Genomic DNA, 14,480 nt, shown 5'->3' with positions numbered 1-14,480 from the left:
GGCGGCTGAGGTGAAGCGTGGCACAAAAGGAACAGGCAGGACGAAGTCAGGCTGGCAAAAGGTCAAGGCAGGCGGCACAGGAGCGTAGTCAGTAGGGAAGCAGAAGGTCAGTAGGCAGGTGGCTAGTAACACGGTCAAGTCACGGAATGCAAGGTCTGGTACACAGCAAGGAACACTGTAAAACTGCTTTCTTTAAGGTGCTAGGGCAAACAAAGATCCGGCAAGGGCAACAGGATGGGGCTCGAACTTATAGGAGAGGTGCAGGTGTGTAACTAATTACGGGCACACTGGCCCTTTAAATTCCAAAGCTCCGGCACGTGCGTGCTAGGAGGCGGAGCATGCACGCCGGAGCTGAGGCAAAGAAACCAGGGATGGAGGTGAGTGACGTGCTGGGACTCGCATGCGGGCGCGTCCCGCAATGCGAATCCCAGCCCCGCCGTTGGCGAACAAGGATGGGGAGGTACGCTCAGGATGGGGAGTGCCATACATCACATTTGTCAGACTCGATTCACTCATCCCTAGTCCTAGCGCCAGCATATGATGTCAGTGCCCGCACTCTTCGGAATGTTCGCACAGAGGTTTTCCATGCGGACATTCCGGTGTGTGAACATAGCCTAATCAAATGGCAGAATTTCCGCACATCCGCATTATTTCCATGTCCGCATTCATCTGTGTGGTTTCTGGCTAGCGTGGATTTCGTGCGGAATTGTTGTGCATTCTGTGCGGGATCCATACGGAATCCATACGGAATCCACATCCATACGGAGTCTATTGCGCTTTAATTTGAGGCAGAATCTGCATGAGGAATCCATGCCGAATTCTGCATGCGGAAATTATGATGATTATAGCCTAACATTGTAGCACTGATCAGACAATATCAAACTATAGAGACATGACAAGAAAAATGGTAAAGCCCTGTTATAATATACATATAATATTAAATATCCAGGAGGAATAACCAAGGAATGATACAATGTAACATTGGTCCAGATTGTTTGTATGGGGAATACAAGCATCTATTAACATGCACTTAACATGTTCCCTTTTAATTCCTAATTATAGCTTGAACTCTACTCAAAGTTTTAGACCACTTTTAAATTGGCTTACTGAGCCAGAAATGGGCACCATATTTTTTGTGCACAGTGGCACATTAAAGCTGCACCCCCATTTATGAAAAGTCACACCCACCTTCTAGTAAGTATCACCCCTTGTGTGGCATCTCTTTTCTTTTTGGACAATTTTGTTTGAAAATGGGTCTAGTAACTTGTGCACTAGCTTTTGGGCACAAATGAAGCTGAAATATAGGTGTCCACGCTTTTATTTATTGTGGTGTATTATTGTTTTTTTTAATAATAATACTATGTGAATAATATTTCCCTTATCGTTTAATACTTTCATTTATGTGAAACTTAAGATCATCTAAATTATTTTGCCATCTGCCTTTTTATAGCAGGTATTATCTTAGGATAATCCCTCTATTTGTTTGAAGGAACCTCTATAAAATGGTGTTCAAATGGTGTACTATTATTTAAACCTCTAGTGGTCAGCTGTATCTGCAGGAAACTTAACAGCAGACAACCCCTTTAAAAAGGACTATTTACTAACATCCTGGGTGGTAATTCTACAATTTCTTAGTTATATTATTAAACCTATTTTAGTATATTGGCATGACAGCATGTTTCTGTCTTAGTACAGTTCATTTTCTTCATCTATTCCCTTAGCACATAGAATTGGCCTTGGTCCACCAACTCTAAACTATAGCTTTAGTCCTTATTAGCATCTAATATACATGAAATAAAAATTAGAAATGCATTATAATCTTTATAACCTATGTACTGTACTGAGACCTATCTGGACCATAGAACAGTCCTTTAACATGTTTGTTCCTAAAAGAACCTATAAGACATGGCCTAAATATTACCTGGAATAAAAGAGAAAAATGTTTCCAATGAATTATCCCATTGTATATTATGTTCAACTTACTTTTCTTCTCTTCTTTTTCCGCAGATATCTTTGTAAGCACTTCCTTAATCCTGTTGTCGGCACCAGCATTTACATTTATGCCAGCGTTAACGCCAATACCAGCAACACCACCTAAGTATAATAATAACAGTAAACTTTTCTTTAAAAATAGCTTAAAAGGGTTATCTGGTTTAGGAGATCCATCAATCACATTCCTTCCCCTTCATCGAACCCCTTCCGTTCAATTTCTTGGTTGAACTCAATAGGTATTTTTCCAACCGTACTAACTAAAAATGTTCCATGTTGCACAGGGTAATACATCTTAGCAGGATGATTTTGGAGCACATTCTGTTTTTTGTAAAAGAACGCTGTGATTTCTGTGTATGCCCCTGCTGCTTACCAGAACGTTCTTCCTTCTCCTCAGCTATCCTTGTAAGTTCCACCTGAGTTCTCTTCTCTGCACCGCCATTTACTCCTACACCCCCGTGGATGTTAAGACCAGCCACTCCGCCTAGTTGGAGACTTGTGTTTATTTTAACCTCTGTTTAAAATAAAAAAAGAAAACACATAGATAAGCCCAGATTTATTAATCTACCTGAAACCAAAACTGTCTTGTGTTGCCCATAACAACCAATCACAGCTCAGCTTTTATAGCCTAGTAAAATGAAAGCTGAACTGGGATTGGTTGCCGTGGGCATAACCAGACAGTTTGGGTTTCTTGTAGAACGATATTTATCTTTATTTGCAGAGATGATAACACTATTGTATGAAATATAGATTTACTCTTCTATCGTAATATTGAATTGGGAAACTGTAACTAATATGTAGATTACCCTGTGGAGCTAGGTTTGGAATATTGCCAAGAATATTGATATCTTTTCCCACAGAAGCCTTTACTTCACTGTTGCCGGACATTGTGTTCTTGCCACGTTGCTGTCCCAACATTCCTGTTAGAGAAAAGCCTGCACCAGCTTTGTTATCTAGATTAAAGATTACATACATATTACAAACATTCTGCTTGATTCATTATTTTAATTTGAGATCAGACACATGGTTAAACTAGGCCAACACATTTAATAGGCACTTGTCTTCTAAACAATAAAATGCATATTGGTAGTGACCAAAGGCTAGTCTTGAAATTAATTATTATACTTATTTATTTATAATTAATGTTATACAGAGTAAATGTAATACAGAGTAAATTGCAGACTGATATAGAGGAAGAGAGGGGGCACTGTCCAGGAATAGAAAAAAATGCTCCCCGTCTGTTGCCAGGTTGGGTGTGGTTCTGCTGCTCAGTTCCATTGAAGTGAATGGAGCCAAGTTGTAATACCACACACAATCTGGAGACAGACAAGTTTTTTTTTTTTTTTTAAAGAAAATTTGGTCTGTTTTTCTATTCCTGGATAACCCCTTTAACACCTTAAGGACCAAGCCCATTTTTACCTTAAGGACCAGGCCAATTTCATTTTAGCATTTTAGTTTTTTCCTCCTCGCCTTCTAAAATCTGTAACTCTTTCATATTTACATCTACAGACCTATATAAGGGCTTGTTTTTTGCATGACCAATTGTATTTTATAAAGAGATTTTACCATAAAATGTACGGTGAACCCAAAAAATATTTTTTTTAGGGAGGAAATTTACATGAAAACCACAATTTTGCACATTTTGGAGGGTTTCGTTTTCACACTGTACAATTTACGGTACAAATTACATGTGTTCTTTATTCTGTGGGTCAATGCGATTAAAATGATACCCCTGGCTAATACTTTTATATTTTTGTACCGCTTAAAAAAATCTAAAACTTTTCGTACAAAATCAGTAATCCAAAATCTCCCTATTTTGACCACCTATAACATTTTCATTTTTCCGTATATAGGGCGGTATGAAGGCTAATTTTTTGCGCCGTCAACTGAACTTTTTATCAATACCACATTTGCATATATTAAACTTTTAAATCATTTTTTATTAAAAAAATTTGAATAAAATGTGACAAAAAAGCAGAATTTTTGGACATTTTTAAATTTTTTACATTTACACCATTCACCGTACGGGATCATTAACATTATATTTTGATAGTTCAGACATTTACGCATGTGGCGATACCAAATATGTTTATAAAAGAAAAAATGTACGCTTTTTGGGGGTAAAATGGGAAACATTTTTATTTTTATTGGGGGAGGGGATTTTTCACTTTTTTTACTTTTTATTTTTACATTTTTCAACTTTTTTTTAAAGCCTTTTATGTCCCCATAGGGGAATATCTATAGCAATCCTTTGATTGCTAATACTGTTCAGTGCTATGCATAGGACATAGCACTGATCAGTATTATCGGCTGAGATAGAGCAGACCAGAGCAGGAGACTCCTGGAAATGGCCGGAGCCAGGTGAGGGGACCTCTGGCTGCCATTACAGATGATCGGATCGCCGCAGCAGTGCTGCGGGCGATCCAATCATCTATTTTATTATGTGCATCATCTATTTTATTATGCGCATCTATACAGATCACTGCATCTGAGGGCTTAATGGCAGACATCCGCACGATCGCGGATGTCGGCCATTACCGGCGGGTCCCCGGCTGCTGACAGCCGGAACCTGCCACGTATGATGCGAGCACCGCTCCGATGCTCGCGGTCATACACAGGATGTAAATGTACGTCCTGGTGATTGAAGTCCTGCCAAACCAGGACGTATATTTACGTCCGTGGTTGTTAAGGGGTTAAGGGCTTACAATCTATAAAGCAATGGATTTTCAAAATGGTTTACAACTTACCAGATTCTTTGGGTTTTCCAAACATGTTAGAGCGCTTTTCACGAATGGGGGCCTTGTTGCCACTGCTTGCAATGACAGCTGGGTCATCATTATAATTAATGTTATCATTGACCTTGGAAGGTGTTTTATTTGTTGTCGTGTCTGCAAATAGTATATGAAAAATAAATATAAGTTCATAAACTTTAATCTCCTTGGCCCCAAAGCAAAATCTGCAACAGTAAACCCCTACACACACCACAATACTCCTGTACTCTTATATGTCTACCCCAGCACCCCTTATAGAAATACCCTTAAATACAGTAATTCCACTGTTAATTGCAAGCCTTAGAATGATAAGACATGCTATTAGTATTATTATTATTTTCTTATCTTTCATATGAATAGCTAAAATGTGACCTTAAAGGGGTATCCCAGCCTTAGACATCTTATCCCCTGTTCAAAAGATAGGGGATAAGATGTCTGATCATGAGGGTCCCGCCGTGATTCCCTCCACCCCCTTCCCCCCATGATTTCTGTGCAGCACCTGGCATTCTGTCTCCAGAGACAGAGACGTGACGTCATGCCACACCTTGTGATTTCATGCCACGCCACCTCCATTTATGTCTATGGGGGGAGGCATGACCGCCCTCCCACAGATATGAATGGAGGGGGTGTGTCGTGACATCGCAAGGAGGCGTGGAATGATGTCACGTTTCCGTCTCTGGAGCAGCACCTGGTGCGACCCCCGCGATCAGACAACTTAACCCCTATTCTTTGAATAGGGGATAAGATGTCTAAGGCCAAAATACCCCTTTAACCTTAAAGCCTTCTTATATGTCCTGGGGAATCAGATTATGAAAATGAGCTATAAAAATAGAATTAGAGCATGGTAACAGAAATTTATAATGGATAGTACATCCAGGTTTGGAAACCACTAGTCTTTTGAATGCATAGGTATCGATCACTCATGTTGAAGTTAAAGTGTTATGTCACTTATAAAAACCTTTGACATGTCACATAGACTTGTCAAAAATTTTGATTGGTAAGGATTTGGGTATTAAAACCCCTACGGATCCATCAATAAAGCCAGGAGAAGTATGCCGCTGAGCACGCTGAGCTTAATTGCAGAAATTGGGTTCCATAGTAAGCGTATAGAGCCCAATGCCTGCAACAATACAGGTAGAGTAGTGAGCTTGGGATTACTTCTTGGAAGTACTTCTCCTGGTCGTATTGATGGTTCGGTGGGGGGGGGGGGGGGGGTCTTAATACCTTGATCCTTACCCATATCTGGGTGACATGCTCTAAGCTGTGAAATCTTTTTCCCAAAATAATTTTTAAATTATAAAAACTAAAAATTATAAACAATATTAAATGGCAAATTAATGACTATTGCAATAACACCATCAGAAAATATAAATACACTCAGAATGAGCTTACCAGTGCAACCCAAGATGTGTAAACAGTCTGTGAGTTCTCCTTTAACACATTCACTACGGGTAAAAACAAAAAATTATGGATCTTAGCTCAAATGATTAAATGAAGTGTAAGGCTGGTTCACATATATCAGACTGATACTAGAACTGATCCTATTCATTTGAATAGGACAGTTCACAATCATATAGGGGACATTTATCAATGTTTGCTTATGTATTCCTTTTTTTAGTAATTTTTTTTCTTACAATTTTTTTGCTTATGTGCAACGTATTTATCAACTGGTTTCAGACTGTTGATGAATTTCTTTCAAATAACCAAATTTTATTAAATTTTTTGCTTTGGTAGTGGCTTTTTCTGCTTCATGTCCGAGCTGGAGTAAATTTAGTACGTTTTTTCATGCAATGCGACTTTTTTGCGACTTTCGCACTTGATAAATCTCTGACCACTGCAAGTCAAAAATCACTTTTTGCTTTGGTGAACAAGATTTTTATTTTTTGCTTAGGACACTGCACAATCAAAAAGTCACAGAAAAAAGAGAGTAGTCGCACTTGCGACTTTTTTGAGACAATTTTGAGCAAAAAAAATCTACTAAATGCTTTGATAAATGTCTCCCACAGTGGCCCAATTTTGAAGCAAGCTGCGTTCCCCTGTCTGGCATCCAGAAACAATGGATGCCGGATACCATACAACTTATGATGCATGTTGTCATCAGTTATGGCATCACTTGCGTTGAGATCTAAGCTGAGTTCACCTATGCCAGATGTGGGACATATGTGAACCCAGTTTTACTGAAATCAGATTAAATTACTTACCACATTAAACAGTTCGTAATCACCGACTCTCCATCCTTGTATGTCTTTCCTTCATAGTTACAATCTGTTTAAAAATAATAATAATTATTATTTATTTTATGTGGTGGGAAAATAATTCCAAATTCCATGATTGCCATTCATTGGAGCCATCTTATATAGTTATTGGGTGCATACAGTGATATCAGCTGATCACCTTGTTGTTGTTTTTTTTTACAGTTGCCCATCCAAACGAATAGCAACCCTCAGAAATTATTGAACAAGAGCAACTCTTGGCTCTCTGTCAATTGGGGTTCTATGCAGGGAGCAACACTCTATAATATCCATATACCCTAATAATAGAGTATATGGAGAGGTGTAGACATTAGTTAGATTTTTCTTTCCTGATCTAGCCCTGTTACTGCATAACCCGGCCAATACAATGTTGCATGATGGTGCCTCTCTGGCACCCAACACCCAAGGCACATATTCTAGCAGCCCCCTCCTCCTCCAAGATATCCAGAAGAGCAAGAAAAATGATACTGCAATGGCGCTACCAATCAATCCCTGCCACTGTGTCTGCTGTCCACCGGGGTGCGTACAGCAGACACGGTGACAGTGATTGATTGGTAGCGCCATTGCAGTAATGTTTTTCTTGCTCTTCTGGACTTTTGGGTTGACTGGTTCCATGCCAAGGATACCGGTGGAATACTGCCGGCTTCTGCAACCCAGGGTCAACCCAGGATCGACTGAGTATCCCTGATACAGGGGTGAGACGCATGAACCCAAGGTTCACACCAGTGAGAGTCCATAACTACTGAATCTCTCAGGGACAACATATCCCACTGAATTACACGAGGCACTGATATGGTCTTATTCATCAAAAGGGTTGTGGCAATGAATGACTGCTGGTGTAGATGTCAGCTGAAGATACCTAAGTTATTTATGTAGATTATGCAGAAATGGAGTGTGGGCCCACCATGGATAAATTATGTACAAATTCTTGGATAGTGCACTTTATATGAAAAAAACTGAAATACAGAACAAAAATACAGCACTACTTCACTGTTTGTTCTTATTGTTCTTTGTTGGTATTAGTGAGGCACATAGTTGACGGGAGTCCCCCACCCTTCAAGCTGTTCATAATACCGAAACGCCGTCTTAACTCTGTCCCATGGTTTTATGTGAAAAACTGCTCAAAACACAACATATCTAGTTATGGCAACAAGGCAAACACCACATTTTTTATGTTAAGGGGTAAATACAAAGAGGTTATTCATTAATCTGTAGAAGTGTCAGCTCACAGCACTCCCACTTTTATAGAAGTCTCAGGACACAACAAGGTACCTTATGTATACACATGTCATTTTCTAGAGATTTAATTTGATCTTTTTCAAACATTCACCATACAATACATATCCACACATACATCTGGGAACACTCATCATTCTCTAAGAATTTAGGGTAGGGTCACACGTAGTGTATTTGCAGCATATTTGACGCTGCATACTTGATACTGCATATTAGACGCTGGCAGTGCTAGCAAAGTCTATGGGTGTTTATTATGACTCCCATAGACTTTGCTAGCGCAGAAATATGCAGCATATATGCTATGTAGGACCCTACCCTTAAGAGTGATTGAACAAGAAGACCAATGGAAAACCTATGACATTCCTCTAACATCCAAAAATCTGGTGTTTGGAATAGGACTAAGGGGTATATGTTGAGAGTATTCCACCTTATATACATTCAACATGTGCCACTAAATACAGTGACATATACTGACCAATAATCTCTTATGTTAAAAACAGTATCCTGCAATATATATTTTTTGTGGTGGCTCTCCGTATAGAAAAGCACAGTACCACTGCAAAAGAGCCTTAAGAGACACCTGTTTGGCCTTCATTTTGTGAAGAAGAGTATATTGCTATATTTGGTGTAATTCCTGGGAGTTTTGCAAAACCTACTCTGAATGTGGTCACATAATGTGATAGTAACGTAGTCTTACACATGTCATGCTTAGGCCTATAACAGACCAATGACAATAAAAACAAACACATAAAGAATTCCTGCTTGTTAGCTTTACATTTGTTTCTACAGGATTATTTATGTATATGGGAGATATCCATAGGGTCATTATCCTTACCATAGTGTTGATCAAGAAAACAGGATATATTTTATTCCATATAAGAAAATAGGATGAAGGTTGGACTAGACTACCAGAATGCCAGAAAATGCTGTATGAGATGATTCTCCTTAAGTTGGGTAGTGTTCTGTAAGTATGTCTACACCCCCTTCCTCACTTTCTCAAAGTGTAACTGCTAGTGCCCACATACAGATTACAAATGGCCATACCATAACACTGTTGTAAACTGTCCCAATAACACTGTCAGTTTCCTAAATGGCACTGCCCAATCATTAAGCTACTGAATGCAACTAAACTAACTATAGATTTGACCTTTAATTCTAGGAATAGGGGAACCACTTCTGGTACCCAAAACAATGTGGCCAGTGGCAGTTCTCTTAAATAGTATATACTTATTCCCCTTGTGTGACTACTGAGCGGGTCCTGTCCATGGGCCCAGACTGTTCCCTTAAAGTCCCAGCAGAATAAAACATAATTTGGAATTGACTGGAGCCAATAACTTGACACTGACCATGTCAATATGTATTCAATATATAGCTTCCTCCAAACTTGCGACCGGAGTAAGAGGCACTGGACACAACCACTGGAGAAGAACTCAGTTTAATCACCCATGATGCAACACATTTCACAGTAAGATTGCTTCATCAGACAATGCCTGTGATGTGAAACGCAATGCATCATGGGTGATTAAACTGAGTTCTTCTCCAGTTCTTCTCCAGTGGTTAGAGTTAGATTTTATTTCCATCATTTACACTTTCAAAATAACAGAAAAAAAAAATGCCATCTGCAAAAGTTTGGGCACCCTGCAGAGTTAATATCTTGTACTGCCTTTTTTTTACTACATTAAGTACTGTATATGCTTGGAGATTCCATCTGAACTGCCGCCGCTGCCGAAGTCCTTTGGTGCTAGAACCGTGCGGACATGTGCCATCACCTCTGATGCGTAACTAATTCATTACTTTGGTGGGTCAAGGTATGCCACAGTTGGCCTGTTTAGTGGCATACATCACAGACCTCTGTAGAGAATACACCTAATGTACGATATAACTCTATGGGTGGGTAAATCATGAACCAGAGATACAAATTGGCTAAAGGAGAGATCATTTGCATAGTTTTTCTCCCATTGGGCATTGTCTCCAAGTCTCTATGCAGAATCTGGGTCTCTTTAGAGAACGAGCCTCCGGTCTTCCCTGCGGCCTTTCATTTCAAACACGTAGGAATGAAGTAGAACAAGAACATAGTAAGAGAGGCAAATGTATAATTCTTTCCTTTAAGCAAGCATAAATTCTCAGCAAGGGTGAATATTCACATAATGGGCCACAAGAAATGTGACAATACAGGAATGAACTGTGGAGGCAGCACGGTCTGGTTTCTAAAGGAAACTAATCTCTAGTTTATTGTTAGATGACTCGAAGAACACACACGAAAGATGTCTTTGAAGAAATGTCATTTAACTTTTTATGGTTAACAGTAGAGATGAGCGAATTTTAGAAAAATCCAATTCGACTGATTTGCCAAATTTTTAGAAAAAATTTGATCCGAATAAATTCACGGCAAATCAAAATAATAAAGTGTGTTTGTTTTTACTTTATTAACTTTTTTTTCCTTTATTTTTAGCATTTTTAGGTAATACTACTACTCCAAGCATGGAACAGACTGTTCCATGATGGGAGTAGTAGTACCTGTACTAATAGACAGATCGCCCCAGGGTCTGACACCCGTTGCCATCCTTCTATATAATGTTTAGATGCAGTAGGCCGGCCGCTCTTCTGCACGATCCTGCACTATGTTCTGCGATGTGAAGTTCTTCACATCACAGATTCATATTTCCCGCAGAGAGCTGTGATTAGCCAGATGGTTCCAGAAAATCTAGACTCTGCGCTTGAAATATGAATAATAGGTATATATTAATATATATGGTAATTTGTTCCAAATGAACCATCGTTACTTGAATTCAGTGTATGTTGAGGGATCTATGCAATAATAATATACACCGCTGCCCTGGATCGTCGCTCTCCATTGCTGTCATCACGTCCCCGGGGTGTCCCCGCCGTTTTGGACCTTCACCACTGCCCAGGATCATTGCTCTCCATCACCGTCATCACATCGCTGCGCACGGCGAGATGGTGTGTGCGGCGACGTGATGACGATGAAGGAGAGGGATGGCTATGCAGCGGAGCATGAAGAGGATGATCCGGAGCGGCGGGGACAGGTGAGTGACACTCACCGGAGCACACGGGGTACATTAAACGGTTATCGTCGGCAGCTGAAGTAGCCTGCGCTGCCGGATAGCCGTTAATGCGATGGCCCCGACATACAAAAGCATCGTATGTTGATGCTGCCTTCAACATGCGATGGCCTCTGAGAGGCCATTATATGTTGAAATGATCATATGTCGGGGCCATATACACATTTATTTATGGCAGTGCAGGGGACCAGAGAAGAGCGGGCATGCCCCGTATCTATACATTATATATGGGACGATCGCAGTGGGTGTCAGGAGTGACACCCGCTGTGATCTTTCCTTTACTGCAGGTACTACAGCTCCCAGCATGGAGCCCTCTCAGCTCATCTTAGAAACGGCTGTCACCCCCTCGGAGCGTGACGTCATGAGGGGGCGGGTCTATGGCGTCACATGCTGCCGGCGCCAGCTCCATCATTCGGAACAGTTTTTTTCAAACGCTGAGCAGCGGAGTACGAGGGACAATATCAGGGGGAAATCTTCTATTAGTTCAACAAACTTGTGAAATAGCATGGAATACTCTCTCCAATTGCAATGCTAAGTTTCTAATCCTGAAATTACAGTCACATGCGCTATATACAATGGTTGTTCTGCACATAATTTCCATGTGGAAAATATACTGTGGCTACATGTGATGGGAAGAAAATCTCTATTTTTTCCACACTGAAATGTATCAACTTATGATGTGGAATGGCTGTGGATTTATTGTGGATTTTCCCCATTGTCTTTAAAAGGGAAAGTCAAAACGTAATAAATCTGCAGTGTTGCAGATCTTGCTGTGGAACCGCTGAGGAACCACAGCAAAATCCACGACTGCACATTAATTTATTTATTTATTGTAATGTATAATCCGCACCAAGGTCTGCAGCTGAAAATCAGCAACAAAATGCACACAATTGATGCAGAGTTGCCATTGCAGACTATGGGGCAGATTGATTCTACTTTGCAGTTTCAAGCTTTGATTAGTTTCCTAACCCTAGAATTAAGCATCAATATATATCAGTAAGGGTCTGACTCCTGACACCCTCACGGATCAGATGAATTAAAGGGGTATTCCAGGCAAAAACTTTTTTTTATATATCAACTGGCTCCGGAAAGTTAAACAGATTTGTAAATTACTTCTAATAAAAAAATCTTAATCCTTCCAATAGTTATTAGCTTCTGAAGTTTTCTGTCTAACTGCTCAATGATGATGTCACGTCCCGGGAGCTGTGCGTGATGGGAGAATATCCCCATAGGAACTGCACAGCTCCTGGGATGTGAGTCCTCAGAGAGCAGTTAGACAGAAAACAGCAACTCAACTTCAGAAGCTAATAACTATTGGAAGGATTAAGATTTTTTAATAGAAGTAATTTACAAATCTGTTTAACTTTCCGGAGCCAGTTGATATATGAAAAAAGTTTGGGCCTGGAATACCCCTTTAAATTCTCTGGTGAGCACTGCGCCCCCTTCATTGTTAGGCCAGGCACATCACTGTTTAATTGAAACCCTAGTCCCTTCTACTTGAATATAATAACTATAAATATTACAGACCTAGAAGGCCCTATCAGATAAACATTTCTATAATTTATCATGAACAAATCCATATGAGGAAATAAGGAATAATTGATTTATTGCTAAATATGCTAAAATGCATCATTAAATTTGGTTCCACAATACAGAGCTAAAATAAATCCATAATCCTGAAGTATGAAAAGATATTTACCTCCTTTTTCAGCACCTCCTGTGCTAAGCAGGCACACTGCAGATAGAACTAGGATAGGGAGGACACCCATGGTCCAAGCCCTTGGGTAGACTTGAAATGTAGGAAATAAGTTCCAATTCTGCACCTTCAGCTTTAGGTTACTGAGTTGTCATTACTGTCACCAAACCAGCAATCTCCAAGTAACAGTGTAACCTGCTGGAATGCAGGGGACTGAAGAGCTGCGACAGTTTTTATAAGGTGGACTATTGGAATGAGGGAGGAGAATTTTGACAGGTACAACAGGTTCCTCCACCACAATGACATCTCTTAACATTACAAAAATGGGGCTGCACTTTCTCATCCGCATGTTGCACACATTAAAGACCCTTTAGATATAATTATGATTTTTCCTTTAGTTTATGAATCCCTTGTTATTGTTATACCTCTCTGTATTTTGGATAAGGAGATTATTTGGGGATGTTTGGCCACTTCAACTCTTTTTGAGGGGGTTGTTTTCTTGTTTTCATAAGACAAAGTCGAGGTGTAGAGGTTTTAGTAGAGGGTACAAAATACAGTTTGAAGAGGTCATCCTGGGTATCCAAAGCCACTGCTAGGTAAATCCTTTCTGTGCCTGAAATTCTAGCTCATGGGGAAATGGATTAAAGCAGCCCTAAGTACTGAAGGATTCACTGTAATAACTGAGCAGATTCTGGAAGTCAATTGTTATTAAACATGGGGGTTGATATGTCTCCATCTTCAGATAGATAAATAGATACAAGAAGAAATCCAAGTGGAACAGCACAACCTCTCTGTTGAAACCAGTAGTTAGGTGCACGCCATCTCTTAGACTCCTGGTCAGGGAATCCCAAGTAGATCCATAGGAAAAAATAGCAGCACACAAAAAGGATAAAGTGCAAAAAAAAATATGGTGTTTATTCCATCATCTCACAACACACGATGCGACGTTTCCACAGCCTCTAGCTGCCTTTTTCAAGCATCTTGCTTGAAAAAGGCAGCGAGAGGCTGCGGAAACGTTGCATCGTGTGTTGTGAGATGATGGAATAAACACCATATTTTTTTGCACTTTATCCTTTTTGTGTGCTGCTATTTTTTCCTATAGATAAATAGATAGATAGATAATTATTAAATAAACAGATAGATAGCATTGATTTTCTGAATAGATAGATAGAAAATATATATTAGATAAAAATATGGATATACATGAGATAAATGATATAGATAGATGGATCGATAGATAGATAGATAGATATGTGGTGTCCCGGTACCGGATTGCATCCATTACCTTGTGGTGAGGTCCCCAAAGTCAGAGTCCCTAGGTACCGGTGGGGTCCTCATCAATAGTTAGCCCCTTGTCACCCCTTTAATAGTTAAAATTATTCAAATTCAATGTGTAAATATGTAGATAGAGTGTACTTACCTTGTTGTAGCGTCGCAGGACCTGCGGGTCACG

At 39.8% G+C, this 14,480-nt stretch overlaps 1 protein-coding gene across 1 annotated transcript in view; it reads right to left on the bottom strand.

Moving 5' to 3' along the window:
* Window positions 1-14,480, bottom strand: part of LOC130293192 (mucin-2-like) — a 217,175-nt gene that overhangs the window by 100,320 nt on the left and 102,375 nt on the right. The window contains exons 3-8 of the mRNA XM_056541694.1: window positions 6,962-7,025; window positions 6,153-6,205; window positions 4,737-4,877; window positions 2,796-2,942; window positions 2,363-2,503; window positions 1,984-2,094 (exon numbers count right to left, since the gene is read on the bottom strand). Coding sequence (XP_056397669.1) covers window positions 1,984-2,094; window positions 2,363-2,503; window positions 2,796-2,942; window positions 4,737-4,877; window positions 6,153-6,205; window positions 6,962-7,025 — 657 coding nt within the window. The remainder of the gene's footprint in view (window positions 1-1,983; window positions 2,095-2,362; window positions 2,504-2,795; window positions 2,943-4,736; window positions 4,878-6,152; window positions 6,206-6,961; window positions 7,026-14,480) is intronic.

Source organism: Hyla sarda, chromosome 10 (genome assembly GCF_029499605.1).
Source record: "Hyla sarda isolate aHylSar1 chromosome 10, aHylSar1.hap1, whole genome shotgun sequence".
Classification (NCBI taxonomy): domain Eukaryota; kingdom Metazoa; phylum Chordata; class Amphibia; order Anura; family Hylidae; genus Hyla; species Hyla sarda.
Note: the sequence above shows the minus strand (reverse complement) of the source record. Positions and strands in the feature narration are given on the sequence as shown.